The 20,008-nt window shown below is 36.3% G+C and overlaps 1 protein-coding gene across 6 annotated transcripts in view; it reads right to left on the reverse strand.

Annotated features, from left to right (window-relative positions):
- Positions 1–78: 78 nt before the first annotated feature.
- Positions 79–20,008, reverse strand: part of ATP13A3 (ATPase 13A3) — a 61,164-nt gene continuing 41,234 nt past the window's right edge. For 5 of the 6 annotated variants that reach the window (XM_030028607.2, XM_030028605.2, XM_030028606.2 and 2 more), the window contains 17 exons: positions 19,242–19,259; positions 18,997–19,150; positions 18,790–18,910; positions 17,445–17,569; positions 16,332–16,510; positions 15,733–15,855; positions 15,570–15,649; positions 14,851–14,893; positions 14,647–14,756; positions 13,704–13,800; positions 12,737–12,809; positions 11,724–11,901; positions 10,887–11,074; positions 10,346–10,434; positions 10,063–10,143; positions 6,071–6,160; positions 79–4,532 (listed from right to left, as the gene is read on the reverse strand). In XM_030028607.2, the coding sequence (XP_029884467.1) occupies positions 4,335–4,532; positions 6,071–6,160; positions 10,063–10,143; positions 10,346–10,434; positions 10,887–11,074; positions 11,724–11,901; positions 12,737–12,809; positions 13,704–13,800; positions 14,647–14,756; positions 14,851–14,893; positions 15,570–15,649; positions 15,733–15,855; positions 16,332–16,510; positions 17,445–17,569; positions 18,790–18,910; positions 18,997–19,150; positions 19,242–19,259 (1,947 nt within the window). In that variant the 3' untranslated portion in view covers positions 79–4,334. The remainder of the gene's footprint in view (positions 4,533–6,070; positions 6,161–10,062; positions 10,144–10,345; positions 10,435–10,886; positions 11,075–11,723; positions 11,902–12,736; positions 12,810–13,703; positions 13,801–14,646; positions 14,757–14,850; positions 14,894–15,569; positions 15,650–15,732; positions 15,856–16,331; positions 16,511–17,444; positions 17,570–18,789; positions 18,911–18,996; positions 19,151–19,241; positions 19,260–20,008) is intronic. The other variant, XM_030028610.2, reaches the window with a different exon arrangement.

Genomic DNA, 20,008 nt, shown 5'->3' on the forward strand with positions numbered 1-20,008 from the left:
TATTCTTCAACAAGCTTTAGATCTAATTGTATAAAGATTAAAAACAATTTCATGAAACTAATGAAAAGAGTTAAAATATCTGTTCATTTTAATTTTATTTTCAAAGAGCTTCAGTCACAAAAATGATTTACAAGTCTATTTACAATTCTATTGTACAGTTATTTATGTATGCCTCTTGACAACAGGGTACCATTCTAGAGCAGCAATACATATTTTAAATACAAAGATGTAGTATCATTTCAGATCTAAAAATAAAAAGGAAGCTGAGCTTCTAGAGAGCGCGGTAATGATGAACCTTTTAATTTGTGTTAGGCTTGAGGAATTCATGATAAACTGAGTAGTTTCTGCTTCACATAATTATCAAAGAAGCTGCAGTTTGTTGAAAATAGCTTTAAAAACTTGACGCTTTACTGTATAAAATCAACATATTCAAGACTCTAAAAATTGTCAAAACCCCACAGCTTTCCCTTAGACATACAAAACCCTAAGTTTACAATTCAGAATTTCATGGGAGAAATCCTACAGAACTTTAGCTCTCTCATTTTGTGATGACCAACATAAGCATTAAAAATTTGCAGCATAAAAAGGACTCCACATCTGCTTAGTATTATACTGTATACACATATACAGTACAGGATTATTTACCCAATTTGGGATGACTGTTCAGCACAACCTTCATGAAGAAAGACAAAAATAAATAGAATTAAAAATCCAACAACTTTTAAAAAGTGCAACAGTAAGAGTTTCCAATTTAAAGTTACGATGAATATGGACAGTCAGTTCTGTGGGTGTTTTAGCCGCTTCTACTCAAGCATTATTCGCAGCATTTTCTTTTTACAGTAGATTTAGTTCTATAGTACATGAAACAAGAGTTACTGCTAATTGAATCTGAAGGGAAGAGAAAAAAAAGAAAACCTTAAAAACAACCCTGAGGGATATACAATTTAATGATCTTGCAATTTATTCCTAAAAAATAACATGTATTATTTAGCAATTGCTTTTCTGGATAGACCAGTCCTTTAAGTATGTGCATAAATAATATTTAAAAATCAGTAATATTTACAAATCCTAATACATCAAAGTAAAATACGTACAGATTAAAGTCTGCATACACAAATAATTTAAGAATAAATCAAACTCCTCAACGTAAAGGCCAAAATATACAGCAGGAAGAAAATGTCTACGAAGTATCTAGTGGAGCTCACTAAATTGGTCTGTTCACCTGAATTCAGACTTCCAAGATGAACATTAGAAGAGATTCTTTTCACTACAAACTGAATTTCATCTTACTTCAAAGCAGAAACTGAATACACTAGTGCAGATCTAGTTTGCTGCATTTCTGAAAACCAGAAAAACTAAACTGCTCAAAATGGGAAAAATTATAGGTGGCCAAACTCAGCTCTTGGGCAGGAAGGCATAAATCCCAATAATTGCAGAAGATGCAAAAGCTTATTTTGTGGCTGAACTTGCAACAACAAGGATTCTCAGAAAAGCTGATTTATTATTCTTGACTAAGCGTCAGAAGCAAATAGGTCAGAGCTCAAGCATGCAACCTCAAGAACATTTACTAACTCTGAATGCATACCTTGAGGAAACTAGCTCCCATTTGCAAAATATTCAAGTTTAATAGGCTTATGAACCATTAGTCACTCAATCAAGTGGAGACACTTGGCAATTTCAGTTTTAGTAAGAGTTCCCTAAAATGTTCTCCAAAAACAAGCCCACCCTAATAAGCTGTTTCCTCATCACTTTCTAGATAAGTCTAAAACCAGAATAAGATTGAAAGACTAGCTTCAGAAACCAAACAAGCTGAGACAAATTATCATTTTAGAGGAAGTATTAAGCAAAAGCATATGAAAGGGAAAGACACAAATATTTTCTTTTACTTCTGATGGAACAATCAAGTTTAAATGGTCAATGAAATGGAAAGCAAAAGTTTTGGAAAGCAAAAGCTTATGCGTTTAAGGGTAAGTCACAGCTCCCAGGTCCAAGATGCATAGCTTCACAACATTTTTCAACTAAAATATTATTTTTCTTTAAATTTGAATACTACTTATGCAGCTAAGAATTATTCTTCATCAATTATTCCATGCTACAAAGATTTTGGAAAACCAACATTGACAGAAATTAGCCAGCTGACTCAAGTTCATGATTAATAAATTTATCCAAGTCCACAACTGCAGACGCCTTAAAAGCTACTGATGTTGTTCGACGTTTATGACCTTAAGAAGCCAGGATAATAAGACTTTTACATTGTCCTGTTGAATGAATGCTAAGAAAACCACTTCCCCCTTCCTCATGCTCCACGCCTCAAAACCAAACACCACCCGCCCCCCCAAAAAAAAAAAAAAAAAAAAAATCAGGAAAAGAGTTGACAGCTGGACTGGAGGATAGTATACCATATGCATACTATTTATGAGGAGCAAGTACTAGTAACTTAAACCCACAAGTTCTAGGAAAAAGTCTTCCAAACCATTTAGCACCACTTTTAAATTCCCCATTGGCACAGTATGTTCAACACTGCAGAAACCATAACATGAGCAGTGGGGGACACTGTCCATACTGCCTTACAAAACAGCACAAGGGAATTAGGCCCAACCTGAAAAATTCCCCTTATTAAACCAGTGCTGGAATGGAACTGTCTCCACAGGAGTTTAAAAAAAAACAACCAAACAATCCCCCCCCCCACCCCCCCCAAATAAAACCTCAAATTCCATCATCAGAATATACACACTTCAAAATGATCCCAGCTGGCCAAGGAGTTTGGGGCCCTCCTTCCACGACTAAAGGACCTGACTTCCTTCTCTAAAGGATCTCTCCAGCATCATAACTTCTCCAGATCCCAGATCCCCTCCCAAAGCTTGGAGGTGTCTGAACCAGTCAGTTGCATCTGGTCAAAACAGGTTGATCAAGAGTCGGTATTTTATCATCTTCCCAAAGACACCAAAGATTTTTCTGAAAGTCTAGCAAGTTGAAGATGGTTTGGAGATAAGTAATTTGTGGTTTAAGGAGGAAAAAAAAAAAAAAAAAAAAAAAAAAAGAAAGGAAAGTGTTAAGCTTTGCACGTGAAAATGATGCCTGCCCCTACATCTTTGCAGACCTATTTTTCTAGTGGTCTTGTGTTTTGACACCGCCTAATGGCAAAATAATTTATCACTACCCCAAGTGCTTAAGCAGTGTTACTGGTATGTAAGCTTTTCTTTTTTTTTCTTTTTTTTTTTTTTTTTAATAAATAAAATCCACATAAGCCTTATAGCTCTGCAGCAAGACAGATTTTAGCTCATCTATTTTCTCTTAATTTTGTTTCATACAGCTACATATAGTGCTTAAGACACTAGCAGACTCTTTGAAATGCATATGTTCTTAACATGCACAAATCCCAAGCGTGGGCATGTGAAAATATTCCTCCCTCGCACACCCATTTCCCTTGCAGCAGTAACTCTGACCTTACTACTTCAAGGTATATAGGAAAATTGTCTTAAGATTTAAAACAAAACATGGTCCACAAAGGGAAAATCCAACCCTTCTGCTAGGAAAAGCAAGGTCTGTGGAGAAATGTATAGCTAAATGTAATAAAACATGAGACAGAAGAAAGTGTTAAGATTCTCCAGCCTTCCTTCTCCAAAAACTTTAGCGTAGCCAAATGCCTCCCCCTCTGCAGGCCACCTAAGCCCTTCCTTGGGGTTAGCTAGAAAAGAAGCTAAGAACCCACTTGAAAGCAATGTGCTTTCTCCTTAAGGACAAAGCATATTGTTTCTATAGCATTCCCAATTCCTGCTATGGCAGACTAAAGAATTAAACTTAAAAACACTCCTTACTAGTAGGGACAAACTTAGAGGTACACACACCAAAACTTTAGAACCGTTCTGAGGCACAAAGCTTTTCAACAGTGAATGTCAAAAGAAAAGAAAAAAAAGCATGACGAGGTTATTATGTACCTCTAGTACTACCATGAGACGATTACATCATAGGGTTTACATGAACACGTGCCCAGGTAAGCAGGTTAGAACAACGATTAAGATACTCCAGGCAAATAAAGTGAACCTGTTTTAACTGCCCTGCAGTTTAAACCTTCAAATACATCTCATTCAGGAATAACAAAATTTGAAAGAAGATAGAAGGAAACAATAATTTTTTGTTCTGCCTAAGGTAACCTACATTTTTAAAATGTGTAGCCATAAGATGTCTGGCTCTGAACTTTGTATTCAGAGAGACAAAACAGTTGGAAATATCTGCATTCGAATTTGACATTTAGTCTACCGCAATTTCAAATAAAGCCTTAAAATTACATTCTTCTGAATACTACTAAAGACACATGCCACCAAGACCCACTGTTACGTTACAGTGATGATTTGATATGAACCATTTTCTTGGGATGGTACTTTCGCTTCTGTTGTTGTTCTGGGTCTTGGTGGCCATTCTGGATCAACCAGCAGTTCCTGAGCTAGATGCATATACTTGGCTTTTGGTGTCTTCTCTCTACAGCCAAACAGGGAAGAAAGGAAACAGACTCCACAGCGATCTACAGCCTCCTGCAGAAGTGAACAGATTTGAAAACTGGATTACCGTAAGAAAAAATTAATATAGCTAACAATACAGTAAATAGCTAGAAAAAAAACTATTATTTTAGTTTCTAATTTACTATTTCATTGTCACATTGGACCTAGAAAGCATAGTACAGAAACTCTTCTGTTGTGTCACCTCTTCTATACTATGGTAGCAATGACATTTAAAAAACATGAAGAAAAACCAAGTATTCTGCATTATCATAACATCTAAGGTCACCAACAGCTTTTATGCATATTTTACAAGATTTTCAATAAACGGTATAACAGGCACCATTAAATGATGTTACTATAGAAAAATAAAAGCCTGGTCTAGAAAAAAGCAGTCAAATTCCCAGAGTCTCAAAACACTTTTTAAGCAATGAATTGTTTAACTGAAGGCAGCCAGCCAGCTGAAAATGGCAGAATTTCATTTGCTGATACTATGAAACCTAAGTCCTACAGGTATTAATAGTTATTAAAACAGACACAAATTATTGAACTTAAGTCTTCTTTCCTATTTTTCCTCTCCCAGTCCTAAACGCGTGTAACGTAACTAACTGGAGAAGAGAAACACCATTCCTCATTCGCAGGACTGGATCCTTCTCATGTCTCAGAGAGCACCTATAGTCTGCAGGGCTGACATTTTAATGGAGATATATTCTGTAATTTTCTTCATGCTCTGAATTTCTATCAATTGATGAACTGAACCAAACATGAGCCTTAAGCACAACTTCCATTCTTCAGTGAACACAAAGCAATTTGTTCTTGAACAGCCTCAAAAGGACAAATGTAAATCTGAAGTGAATACATTTAATAAAATTTAGTGCTGAGAAATAAACAATTGTAATTCTAGCAAGAACAAATGTACAACCAACTAAAAGTAATAAGCCAACAGACTTAAAGAAAAAGCTAGATTTTATGGGATTCACATAGATTTCCTTCACGTATTAATGACAGGAGGGGCAGACCAGACCAAGATTCATGGTCACCTGAAAAGCACCTGAGAAGCTAAACCCTTCAGTCTCCTAAACCATGTGAAGTAGTAGTAACGTACTTTCATTGCCATTTTGTTTCATTTCATTTGTACGTGCTATAAATTACTGCTCTCAGACAATGATCTAGAAGTCTAAACCAAATTAATTTAATAAAGAACTGGATTAGACCCAGCATCAGCAATTCTGCTTCCAAGCAAATCAAGATGTTCCCAGTCCTAGTATGCTAACTTGTGAAAACACAAGTAAAATTTGCTAATGTGCAAACTGAAGATAAAGTGAGAAAAGTCTTAAAAGCAATCCTCTGGGTTTGCCTCGCAGTTCTTGTATACGGAGCTAAATTCTTTAAGTGTCAACAAGGAGAAAAACATAAAACCAGAAGCTTTTCCTTTTAATATTCTAGTTACAGAAATCTAATTTAAGCAGTCCTAAGCTTAAAATAAGGCAACAGACACTTATAGATCATAAAAAGACAAAACCAAATTAATCTGCATGCACTCAAATGATGACAGCAAAATACTAGTCTCCAACCTGAGGCGGCTGGGGTATGGTGAGGCGATATTCTCCTTGTTTGTCTCGATTGAACACAACCTTCCAAAGGATCATATCAAGGAGGACATTCTGTGAGACATTGCAGTGAGCAGGAAGAATTAAAGAAACTAATGATCATTTGTTGTTAGTGTGCACATTACAAATAAAACCTGAAATAGTGTGTTAGGCATAATTAATTCAGTGCCAGGCAAAATGGAGAGTTCACATTATTTGTCACTACTTAAGTGATAAACGGTTTCATTCTTAAAGTGCTCACATGAGATTTAAGAATATGAACATGTACTTTAAATCAATAGCAACAATGACCAAAACTGCATCCATTGATACAGGTAAAAACCATAAATACACATTCTTAATGTGTTTCAATACTCTAAAAAAAAAACCTATGAAGCACTGCAGACATGAGTGCTTAAAGCAGTTTCCCCTCAAAACATCTTTAACATTATAGTGTACTTCATGCTGGAGGTATGCTTTGTTCATGGTTTGTTTTAAACCAGTGACATTCACAGAAAAGCTTCAGTGGGGTGGCAAAGCTGAGCTACCAGCAGGAAGTCTGAAGGAATTCTGTAGGAGCTGTTCCAGATTTTGGAGAAAAGGGTAGAAGTTGAACAGTATGTTCAGTACATCTGGTTATTCTCATACGGCTGTGTGGGTGGACTTGAGAGCCTTGAACAAATCCGGCAACACAGGTGTGAACCCATATCTTCCATGGCCTTGAGCCTACAACTCTGATCTTTGGACGGATTCCATTTCTAACATCTGACTAACCTCTGCCATTGAGAAAGGGGAGCTGATTAGCCAGACTTTTATAGTATATTTTATAATGCTTATGATTTTATAATATACCAGAATTTTATAGTGCTTTTATAAAGCATTTGCCAACAAATCTTCAGCTTGTTAGATGTTCATTTTTGAAGCCAGTCTGGCTTAAGTATGTCTATACCAGGCATCAGGGGTAAGGAGGAACATCTGCTAGGATCTGCCTTTGTTGTGCAATAATTTCTGTTGTCTGGTAGAAAGAATACGCATGCTTTGTGAACCTAGTCTGGCACCCAGATGGAAGGAGCAAAAGCTTTACACAGCATTTCAGAAAACACGTTTGGGACAACCACAGTCAGACACCATCCCTGTTGCAGAAGCAATGAAAAAACTACGTATGATCGTAGTGTGACACAAAAGTGTCAAACTGGCCAGCGTGACAAAAGAAGATAGATTAAATCCCTCATGTAGCTCGTCATTATGAGACATTTAAAGAGGCAATTACTGAGGGATTAGTCTCAGCAGAACAAACTCTGGGTAATACACATACAGAGTACTTTGTTAAAAGAAATAAGGAGATGCTACCAGCAGTTTTTCCTAGATACTCAGAATATGAACTGTGGTACCCAGTAACTCTGTAGTAAAAAGTGTAGTGAGCAGAAAATCCAGGCAGGCACACCAAGACAGAAAGGCAATGAGCTCTACTGGAAACAAAGGAATGAAATAGCCTGCGATTCCTACACAACACATTGGACCCAATGAGTTGGCACCACGTGAAAAAGCTTCAGGGAGCCTACAGTAATACTGCTGGAGTTGGACAAATACAGTTCAAAAGGTGGGACAAAAGCAGGTTGAAGTTATGGGAGGTGAAGTGTGTGTTGTAAAACAAGGCTTGGGATTTGAGGATCACTAGACAATGGTTCCGTTGGACACCTGCTGTACAGTAAGACAACTTATCTCTCTGTCTAAACAAAGCATTCAACTAACAGTGAAAGTGGAATTAATAGCTTTTAAGTCAAAGCAGAACGTCCCAAACAATTAATGTCAAGAAAACTAAATTCTATAGGTACTTCTATTCCACTACTAAAGTATGGGCAACAAGATAAATAGGAAAGTCTGTTTAAAAGGAATGTGACAAATCATCCTACCAGTTTTGGTAATGACAGTTAAGTGACTAAAGTGTTGAAAGATGCTAACTCAAAACTGCATATGAAAAAGTGGGGTGGGGTTTGAAATACTGGGTGAAAACAAATGCTCTACAGTAATTATATTGCTTAGGTTATGCTTAGTAGAAACTCAGAAGTTTACAGATCGATGTGGCAACCAGCAAGGTCCAGGAGTGGAACCTTATGAACATTTAAACCAGAGGAGAACCATTTGTCCTCGAGAGGCACGTGCTGATACATGGATTGACATGCTGTACAGACTTTCTACTGGAGCCCTTACACTTCCAGAACAGAAACATCACCAGATTGTATACAAGTTAGAAAGATCACCTGCAGAACAAAGTAATTTTTCATCAGAAGGTAAGTTTATTTCTCTCAGGAACATTTATCACTGGACTGAAAATTGTAACCACCACCTATTTACACTCCATGTATCAACACAAAGCTCGATTCCAAGGAATAATCTTAGTGCTTCAAAAAAGCTGATTTCCCAGAGATGGTAACAAAAACATCAAAACTGACTAGAAAAAGTAAACAGGAAAAAATATTTCTATCTAGGAGGTTTGTTTCAAATTTATCAGAAGACAAAAAAGCCATGATTATGCAGCTTCAGAATAACTATTTTGTTTCAGTAGCAAAGACAGCAATATACACAAAATTTAACTTTTAACAAACAAAAAAGGATGCAAAAAAAGAAAACTATTAAAGAGTTTAGTAGTAAAAAAAAAAAAAAGGAAAGAAAGGGCATAAAGGAAAACATCACAAGCAGGGTTAGCATAAATATAGGACAATGTAAGAAAGGCACAGGATCTTTAAGAGAGGATAAACTTGTTAACAACAAGGCAAAGGCCAAAAAATTAGTATCTACTGCCATGTTTTCGAAAAGACAAGTTACGGCCTATCGTGAAAACACTGAAAAACATATTACAATAGGCAGCAACATAATAGCTTATATTGCAAATTCTGTTTGGAACAATATTTTGAACAAAGCCTTGATAATTTTGATTAAAGTATCAAAAAAACCCCTTTGGTTGAATTTATTTTTACTAAGTCATGAATAAAAGGGAAAAAACTAGTCAACTGGGAAGAGTACTAATGCTGTAGTAATCTTCAAAGGCCAAAATGGTATGATCCAAGCAAACATTATGCTGGTTACCTTGATAGCAATCCCTCGTATAGTAATGGAAATACTGACTAGAAGCTGCAGAAAATGTTATACAGTAAAAGAAGATAATTGTAGTGTGCAAGCCCTAGATAATGTTGAAAGGCTTTCTCATCTTGCAGGAAAAAAAAAAGTGACTAATGGCTGCAACCAAAACCCAAATGTACTCAGGTTGGAAATAAGGCATCGGTTTAACAAGAACTAACCACAGGAATAAATGACTGACTTTGAATCCAGACTCATTCTGGAAGATGTATCTGTCAAACTTTGATTATTGGAAACAACATAGGGGTACCTGGATGAAAGGTAGGGCATGTTTCTGCCCACATTAACTCTGGAATTACAGCAGAAGAGGTCAATATCCAGAGTGACTGACTTTGGACAAGCTCAGGGCTGGAAAAAAAGGTCTGCATGAACATCTCTACTTCTAGACTTGGATCGGATTAGATGAACAAGTTATGTAGACCTGCATCATTCTGAACAGTAAGCTATGCATATGAGCCACCTGAATGAAGATGGGCTCCCCTAAGGATTTTATATAGTTCTTTACTATGTTATGTTATTCTGAACTGAATTAACACAGCAAATAAATATGGAGAACACTGCCCTATGAAATAGTTGAAATAATTTACAAGTCTTCCAACTTTCCCCCCTCTTTTTTTAATTAATGGAAAAAAGTTTTAAAATTATGCTTTTAACACAGAAAAGCTTGACACCTTAAATCTAGCTTACAAGGACATTTTTAGGAATACAAACTTAACAAGAAAACAGTGGCCACTTACACTGGCGTGTTGTGAAGAGAGACCTGCTAAACAAAAGACAAACACATACCCTGAAAAAAACCCACTTAACAGACAAGCATTTTTTCCATTTGAATTTCTTACCTCCGTCAGCACGGATACAATTGCATTGAGAATAACAATGATGAGGATTCTTAGGCGCCACTCATATGGCACACACACGAGCTGTGAGAAAAAGTTGCCAGAGGTTAGCAACACATATGAAGTAAAAACACTTTCAAAACAGGCTCAAGAGTTATAAATTCTCCCCGCCCCCAAACCCCCCCAAGATGCGAAGTTAAAGCTCTATAGGGGTCAAGCTTGCCCAGAAGGCAGCCAATCAGTTATCCTAGGAAGTAGAGATGCCTGCATATCTGCTGAATCTTACCTCAAGAAATGTGTCAATAGATTCAACAGGATGCAACATGATGAAAAATATGAAGACATAAAGAACTATCACAGATATAACAAACAGAACTGTAAAAGAAGAAAAAATATTTTAATCGGACCATCTCACAATCAGAGTTTTAGACAGTTCTTCCATGTATCATGGGTTCATTACTCCCTGGAAATAACCTCTTTTTTCCTTCTAAACACCTTACAGGCAGATTTTAGGTAATACAAGTTGTCCTGACAGCCATAAAGAGACAGAACGCCAGACTCAATTTCTCACTGACTCATTTGTGGAGCTGAAATGTATATACACATATACTTCTACAAAAAAAGCAACTATTAACACAAATTTCTCCACACAGTTTAATACTTCCCTATTTCTACCTCTGATTATCAGAGGGTAATTGTATTATGTTCTCCTGGCAACACTATTACTGCCTAAGTGGCACAACAGAATTGTAAGCGAACCACGGATAAACAAGTGCACAGTCACTTGGAGTTTTACTTGGAACTGTATATAGTAAGAAAGGACTTACAATTTTTGTAGCATGGTTGTCTAAAGGGCTTTCCTTTAGAAAAGACAATTGCCACTATGAGGTACTGAAAGCTGGATATAAAAAACAAAGTTGTGTTTTCATAATTTTTAATGTAATGTTCATCGTGAAGAGTCTCATTCCCATGGGGTGCAGAGCTGTTGTTTGTGGCATCCAATACATTACATGCACTACAACACAAAAAACCACTGAGTTAAGGAGAAGATGCAAACAAGGTCTACTTATTAACTAAAGTAATGACAGAACAAACTGCTACAGTGGTAAAAGCTTATCCTTGAAAACCTATTACAGGTAGTAATAAATAACTCAAAACTGCAATTTTTGTGAATTTTATGCTTCCAATCCTTTCACGCTTCCAGCTTGTAAGTTCACTACATGAACTGTTTAGAAACTATCACTGTAGATAAACTTCAAAGACAGGCAAGAAAATATTGCCATCTCAAAAAAGTTTAAAACACCTCTTCATTTTCAGACATATGTATTTGATTCACTGGATCTCTAACAGGAAAACAAAACTTCATAATACAGATCAGTTAAAATAGGTCTGAACCATTAATTTCAAATTTCAACCTCCACTGTCCCAAAGTTGAGGAGTCTTCATACCCTGCAGCCTGGCTCTGGCCCAGTTTTGCATTTCAGTCATTGGATAACTCCTATGTATTAGTATGCTTTTCACAAAAACTTCAACATATTAACAAGCTGCCATATAGAAGCTTTATTTACAAAGTCCCCAAAGGGGGTCAATAAAAAAGAAAGCAATTATTGCCTATAGCTTTCCAATCATTGCTGTATCCTGCATGGAGCCACTGAAACACTTACTCAGATTCTGTTGTCCAAGGCTCATACCAGGACTGCTGTTTGACCCAAAAAAACCCAAAGGTTTGGAAAGCAAGGCAGATGATGATCTGAGACAAAACGGAACACAGAAGTGGACCTGAGATAAGACCTGATGGAGGCCTTCGCGCAACAAGCTCCTTCCAAGCAGGGTTCAGACTCACTGCAAAGAGAAAGAAAAACAAATTACACATTACATAACTATGGTTTTCAAGAGTTACTCTGCTCACATTCTGTGGAATTAGAATGGCTTGCTCATGACATCACTGTAAAAATTAGGCCAGAACTGCAAGTGTGAAACCACCTTGAAAAGATTATACCACACTAGAATAATGCCACAGTGCCTTCTACAGGCTGGTTACCCCCAGCAGCACAGGATAGCAGGGGACAATAATAGAAGCCATGAAACTTAAGGAATTAGTAATGTCTGGCCAAATTCCCGTTGTCTGGCACAAGGACTTACAGCTCGTCTCCTCAGTTTTGGTCTGCCATTGCTTCAAAGAAGCAGTCTCTCAAACTTGAAAATGGAATTCTACTGTTAGCCAGTAAACTGAGTTCTAGGTTCATATGTGGAATCAAATACTTCACTAGATAATAGTTTTCAAGTATAACATTTTGTGGACAGAAGTGCAACTAAAAAAACAAGAAATCAAAACATTTGAGAAAGATTGTATTGGAACAACTCCTGTTTTGATTCCAAAAACAGTTTCCTCATGTCAGTAGAGATTTACGACTTCCTGTAATGTGAAGAACTACTTTTTCTAAGATCATGCCCACAACCTGCTTTTTGTATGAGGACATTTCACAAACTTCAGATGAATCTAACTCAGTACACAGTGGTTTGGTTTTTTTAATGCATATACTGTAGTAGTCGTAACATCTTAACTATATGTCACAGTACCTACTCCAAACAGCGTGTAATTAGATATTAAAGAAAATTTGACCAAGCAAAACCTGCTTCATAGAAGCCAGCAGCAGTAATTCAGCACAATACTTACTAGTGAAGACAACCACCAAAATGATTGCCAAATCAATGAAGAGAAACTGGAAATCTCCCAAATTGCTCAGGATCTAGACAGAAATCACAACTGAAACATTGGTAATTTCTTCACACCAAAAAACATCTTACAGTGACAGTCCTACAACATTAATTCTTTACATTTCACTAATAAACAAGACAGTCTCTTGTCAAACTGGCTTCCTTTATCTACAGGAGTCTTGAGTACTCCACAATTCACAGATCAATTCCTGAAGTATGAAGGTATGAAATAATTTCAGTTTCAACATGTGTAAGCTATTTGTAATTGAAATTTGTTTGTAATCAAACTTATATTACTGAATCTTACAAACCAATGAAATAATAGCTTAGGCCCACAGTTCTATAAACACCATAACCTTACTATGTAGTCACACAGTTGTCAAAATTTCCACCTCAAAGGTCCTTTAATACTTTGCATGTTTAACTTACTCAGAATACAAATTAAAATACAGGATTTCTACCTCATGCCATACTGTGAATCCAATCACATTAACAGGAAATACTCCACTTGGCTTTTTTCCCCCCTCCTAACTCAATACTTGCAAGCTGCTCTCTTTCAAGCCTTACACAAAAGGAATGCACTGCCCTTTAAATAAAGTTAGGCTATTTTAAAATGCTGACAGTTTTTAAATAATTGAAAATTGTATTTTTGTTCAATTTTTGTTTATTTGGACTTCCCACTGTAGAGACTTTCTATTCACAGGCATTAGTTCTTGCCTTTTTTAAATAGATATTACCAAGTTTTTCATACAGTTAATACAAAAAAAAAGGCAAAAAATAGTAACAATACTTTTAGTCCAATGATAGTTTTTAGAATGCAGGTGTTGTGTACTCAAAGAGACTTGCAACAATTTATATTAAATATCTACCAATTTTCAAATCTCTGAATTACATTGGCACTGCTTAAGCACTTACAGAATACTTACAGAATATAGCAGAGTAACACTGATGTACTGGATAATGCTGTATAATGCCATGAACTTGAATACACAGAAGGAAGTTATTAAAGCAGCACGGCCTTCCCTGTCAAAACAAACGCAGTCATGTAACTAGAAAGCTTTCTGTGCAAGCAGTTAAATTCTGCCTAGCAAAACGTTAGCTGCAATTAAACACATCACCAAACTCTTTGAGGGACATTCGACTGAAGACAAACCGAGAAAAGACGGTCAGAATGGTACACTTTCAAGTACAAAGTTGTGAGCATGCCTTCTGAACCGAGCCACCACCTTACTTCTGTGTTCTTTGGACTTCACACAGTTTTCCAACAGAGGTTTTAAAATGAAGGTCTGCTTGCAAAAGCATCTATGAAGCACTAGTTTACTACACAGATTGAAGGAACATGCAGTCATCCACAGAGCTGCTGACTTCAGAAATGTTTCTGATTACTCATTACTTCATTAGTTCCACACAGACTTAAGCAGATTCTTCTCTGACTGACCTTTATCCAAAATTATTACCTAACTTCCAATTCTAGAATCAAAAATCGGTCAAACCCTATTTAGAAAATTTATTTTCTACTTTGTATGGTGCTGAGCAGTCATCTGAAGAATTTTACTGCTTGCAATTACATACAGCCTTTATGGAAACTAGCACAGTCACTAAGATATCAAATTAAATACTAACGTGTAGAAGCTCGCTCACGCTCTAAAAAATTAACTTTATGCGGACAAAAGGGTTTTTTAAAAAATACCAAACCATGCTATGGTAAGCTTATGCTCAGAATACCTTCAGTAAAGAAACAGAACTACTAAAAATGTATGGCTTGTTCTTTAATTCAAACTGGCCTCCTACAGCTTCAAACATATACTAATATAGGGTATGCAAAACAAGTTACCTGGACACATTTAAGTTCAAAGTAAGTGGCATTACCTGATCAGCTTTGGCACGCAGGAAATACTAGGTGTCCTGGAAGTGAATGGTGATGCCACAGAAGCCTCAAGTTCAGACAAAGATATACCACCATGTGCCCTCTTTAGCGCCTGCCAGTTAATATTGAAAGAGAACATTTTAAATTTTACAGCTGAAAGCAAGTTTAACTGAGCAGTTCTGTATGGAAAATAAAAATATACTTACGCCACAGTCATTTGCTCCATCTCCACACATGCCCACATAGTAACTATAAAAACCAAACAGATGTCAGCATTCTGGACCATTCCCTAATCATAGTCCATTTAGCTTATTCCATTAAATACTTCTATGTTATTTGACTTATTCGGGGTTTGCATAATAATGAGTGATTGTTAATGCTAAAAGCAATTACTGTTGCCATTATACATGTAAGGAAGTAGACAGAAAAGTAGTATGACTTAGCCAGGTCAATCAAACCAATAATGATTATCAGCCCTCTATCATTCCAAGGTGGTCTAAAGCATTTTTGCTCTAGGCAAAGAGACTTTCGTAGTATTTTGTATAGCTGCAAGGCCTGACACCAACAGACAGTAGTATACTGACCATATGTGAATGGAAGTCATCCCGTTAATAGTTCTTTAATAAACAGAAGACATTTGATGGATTTGTTTATTAAGCCAAGCAACCACATTTATAACATGTTAGTCAGTTTAGTTATTGATCATTTATAACTTCATGAAAAGTCTGAAACTTTCACAACTAGCCACCAGATGGTACTACTCTCATTCCTGCTCAGCTAATAGGCTGATTTACCAACTCAAGGAAGTTATATTAGCCCAGCCTTTTTCATTTGGCAAAACAGCTAGCAGCATACATAATTTTTTCCTCCTATCACACCAAGCACTGTCAACTCTCCCGCTTTCTATGCTTAAGCAAATACTTACTCTACATTTTGTAAAGCTTCCACCAACTGAGTTTTCTGATCAGGTGCCATGCGAGCAAACACAGTGCCATGTAACACAAGCTGGAAGACAGAAGATTTCTTAATGGTCACAGGGCAAAGTCTGTTCCCCATCAAAAGTGCCCATACTCAAGTAAAATGCTCACCTTGGGTACCAGGTCCTGAAAATGCTCCAAAATCACTGCAAATGACTTTCCATTCATTGCAAAATGGTATTTGGTCATCTGGAGATCCTCAAGGCTTTCATGGACCAATTTAACTGGAATATCCTATCAAAAGGAGTTAATATTCTAGCTGTAGTGTATTTACACAGATAGCTTGTAATTTCAAGCTAATACTCAGAGGGGTATTCCTAGAGATCCCACACTAGAGGAGGTTTCTAAGAATGTTACTTGAAAGAAAACCTCATACAATGAAAACACTTATTTAGTAAAAAGAAAATGTGGTTTAATGTTTCAACTGCAAGCTGCTAGAGCAGTCTTAACAGAATGAAACGTGGGAAAAAAAAACCCAACCTGTCTCCTGCACAACTAATGTCAAATATCATTATCACGGTTGAAAAACTAGCTCCCCCGGCTGTTTTACTACTCTCTGGTATTTTAAGATCTGAAAGTTAACTAGTACATCAATTTTGATTTGACACTTAACAACAGATTTGCTATTTAACAGAGTAAGATAAAAAGAAAGAAACTCAACAGTGAAACTAACTGCTTACACTCTAAGGGCATAATAATGCTCATAGTACCTCTGAGTTTATGGCTGGTGATGAACTAGTGCATTTTGCTAAGGTATCTGCATAATGCCAGTTGATCCTGGCAGCCTGCCCATCCTTTGGAGGTAGTGCTTCAGCAATAATGACCTTATCCTGAGGTAGAATCATTCCACAGTCTCTGGCCACAGAGATAGCAGTTAACATGTTATCCCCTGTTAAACAATTGCATTTAAAAAGGTTTCAGTTAGAAAAGAACCAATACCATATACCGATAGTCCACATAAAAGAAAAGCTAACAAAGCCAGTTTTAAACTAGGAAGAGGACTGCCTAACATACCAGTGACAACCTTAGGGCAAACCAAGCCTACAGACAAAATTCCAAAACCCTAGCCCGTTAAACTCCTCCCCTGCACTAACATCACTAGAAACTTTGTATGCTTCTTTCAGCCATAAAGATCTTTTATTGACCAAATTTCAGTATACACTGAAAAACAAGCAGAAAACACACAGCCATTTAAAATACCACTTTTTAAACACAGTCACAGAACATGTGAACATGAGTTGTATTGCTAGCATATCAAAACATTATTCCAACGTTGCAATACCTACAATTTAAAAAGCAAACACACACATGGAAAATACTGAGCACAGACACCTGGCCCGCTTATGGGGACAGAAGTCACTCTTACAAAAAAACACGCAATACAAAGTCACTTATCATGATATAATTCAAAATGGTAGGCACCCTTAGGAGGTCATCTAGTCCAACCTCCCGCTCAAAGCAGGGTCAGTAATAAGACTAGAACAGGACTTTCACCTAGTCTGATTTGGAAGACCTCTAAGGTTTTTCATCCTTCAATTCAGTAGAAAGTAACTTGTGCATGAAGCTACGAAGAAGCAGCTACAAAGTAGAATTAATCCCTATACTGGTTTTGATCTCTGACTTAGCAAAGCAACCTTCACCCAGAAAGAAACAGATTGGTGTCTGAGTAGTCTCACAATAGTTTCTAAACTTCCCTCTTGCTATAAATACAGTGTAATCCCAGCCTACTCACACTAAAATTTGACTTCATACACTATAATTAAAATAAGACCAAAAAAAGAGATGGATTTTTGTCTTTTGAGTATGAATGTTTACATGCTAACCTGTAACCATGACAGTGCGAATGTTGGCTTTATGCAAATCTTCAAGTACAGCAGGGGTTTCTTGCTTCAGCTTGTTTTGCATTATAATTAACCCCATAAAATCCATGTTGCTTTCAATAGCATCTCTATAGAAAAGGAGGCAAGGAAGAGAACATTAGAAGAATTACAATTATTAGGTGTAGCTTAAAGAGCCTGGTTTTCTGTTTATCAAAGTAAAGGGAAATGTTTATTTCTAACCTTGAAAAGTGAAGTATTTACTTCATAAAGTGACCAGAGAGATATCATCATTCACAATCATTTATACTTATTTCCCTTGTTTTATAGTTGAAAAAGAGTATTGAGAAAATATTGTTTCCTCTCAAGCACAATTTTTAGTTTCTTTAACAAGAACTCTTTCTAAAAGAGATTACATCCTCAAAAAGGTTACTGCTAGAAAAAATGCTCTGAAGCTACCTTCATTCACAGCCAAATTTTAAGATTTGTTTAGAATGCATATCTCTAATTTACAAATTAGCTGAACCTTAACATATAAGCTACCAAATTATGTTACCAAGGCTAGTAAGATTAATAGACATTAGCTAATTAAGTAGAGCAATCAATTAACTTTGGTTTACACGAAAGTCAGTGTATTTACAGGTCTTGGGTATTTTACTGCTACATAGATTTTCACACCTGAAATTGGAAAAGCCATCTCACTGCTTTGCACTGCTTTGCAAAAAGTTCATCTTGTACACAGAGCTGATACAAAAGAACAGAGTCAAAGCTGGCATTTTCATAGTGATGCTACACTTTCAAACACTATGGAAAAGACAGCATTATCCACAAAACTAGGACCAGCTGAGAAATAATTAACAGGAAATACTACTCTGAAGGAAGAAACGCTTCTACCTTCCAAGCCTTTCTGACACACTTTGCAATGAGAAAATGGACATGCTGCCTGTAGCAGATGAACAAACTCAATCAAACATGCACAGGAGGGTTTCTACTACATGCTATTATCTTTAATAAACACAGATGACATAAGTATGTTCAAGTAACAGAAATCAAATGAGGTTTTCTGCCATGTTAACAAAAATTAAACACCACAAAAAATTAGTATTACAGTTCATTTCAAACTTAAAGATGTTCCTCAGAATTCACATTATTGCAGAAAAACTTCCTTATCTTAAGTTTCTATGTATTGTCCAGGGTACAAATAAAGAATGCACAGAACTACATATGTCAAGACAGAAGAAAGCTAAAGATGAGTAGTCATTGATTTAAACAAGAATAAACATTATATAATTAATCCAAAGCATACAGCTTTTAAAGCCTGTTACTTATTAAAAAGTGAAGTCACTCTTACCTATTAATAGTCTGGACTTTGTGCCACGTAAGTTTAGACTCCAGTTTTCTGTGAGCAAGAGCAATAACTCGGAAGCCCTGCTTCGTGTATTCTTCCAGGACACACTCAAAGTCAACAGGAACTTTAAAAAGGTCAAGTTTAAAGTTATTAAAATTATTCGTGCCCCAGCTCAGCTACACAAGAAATAAAAATAGTTTGTTCCTTTACCTGTTTCCTGCTTACACAAGCTGGCAATCACTTCAGGGGCACCCTTCATGTAAGCATCCATTCTCTTCTCCCCTAGAACTCTCGCTATTACACACATACGTTGCAAAACTGAAGAAAATGGAAACTGGCGCACAATTCCAATCTCATAACTGGTCTGTGTCATACAGGAAAGAAGGAAGAAAAGGGTTACATCCACATACATTCTAAGAAAAGAGGTACATGTTTAATCGAAAAAGCATACTTACCGAAAGCTCAAACAACTCCTAAAAAAAAGAAAAAATACATTTACTGTAAATATTAATTTTTAAGTATTTTTTCAGCTACGAACTATTTCAACATAAATCAGTAAATTAATCTACACAGCACTCTCAATATAAAGTCACATATATTTGCAATGGATTTCACAAAAGCTGAATATGAATATACTACATCTGTTTAAAATCCTTTAAGTGAGACATAACAGAACTTCAGAGCTTGATTTCTTGATTAGAATTTGCAAGACCTTTCACAGTCCAGCCTGTGTCTGTTTAGCCTATGTAAATGATTAAAGTACTATGGTATTTCAGAATGAGGCCATGATTATTACATGTATCTCCAAAAAAATCATGTAATAAGTTTCAAGAATGTTCATGTCAACTACTGCACAGTAATTACTGCTGTGCCTGTACAGAGTTCTGAACACAAAAAAAGACGCTTCTATCTACCACAGAATAAGACTGTGGTCTCAGAGAGGAACCAACTTGTTGTACCCTGCCACTACCCTGCTCTGTGATAATCTGGATATACAGTCACATGCTTAAAATTTCCCCTCCTGAAGTATTCAAAAATACTTCAAAATGCAGATAGAAAAAAAAAAAAATTAAATCTGCCATGTACATTTTATTTTTAACTTGGCACTTAAAGCATACATCTCGAAGGTATGATGGCGGCAAGAATTCAGTGCCGTGCAGTGACATTAACAAAAAATTGTTTTAACTGAAACTGCAAGGTGAACACACCTAAGCACTTCATT

The sequence above is a fragment of the Aquila chrysaetos genome, chromosome 10 (genome assembly GCF_900496995.4).
Source record: "Aquila chrysaetos chrysaetos chromosome 10, bAquChr1.4, whole genome shotgun sequence".
NCBI lineage: Eukaryota > Metazoa > Chordata > Aves > Accipitriformes > Accipitridae > Aquila > Aquila chrysaetos.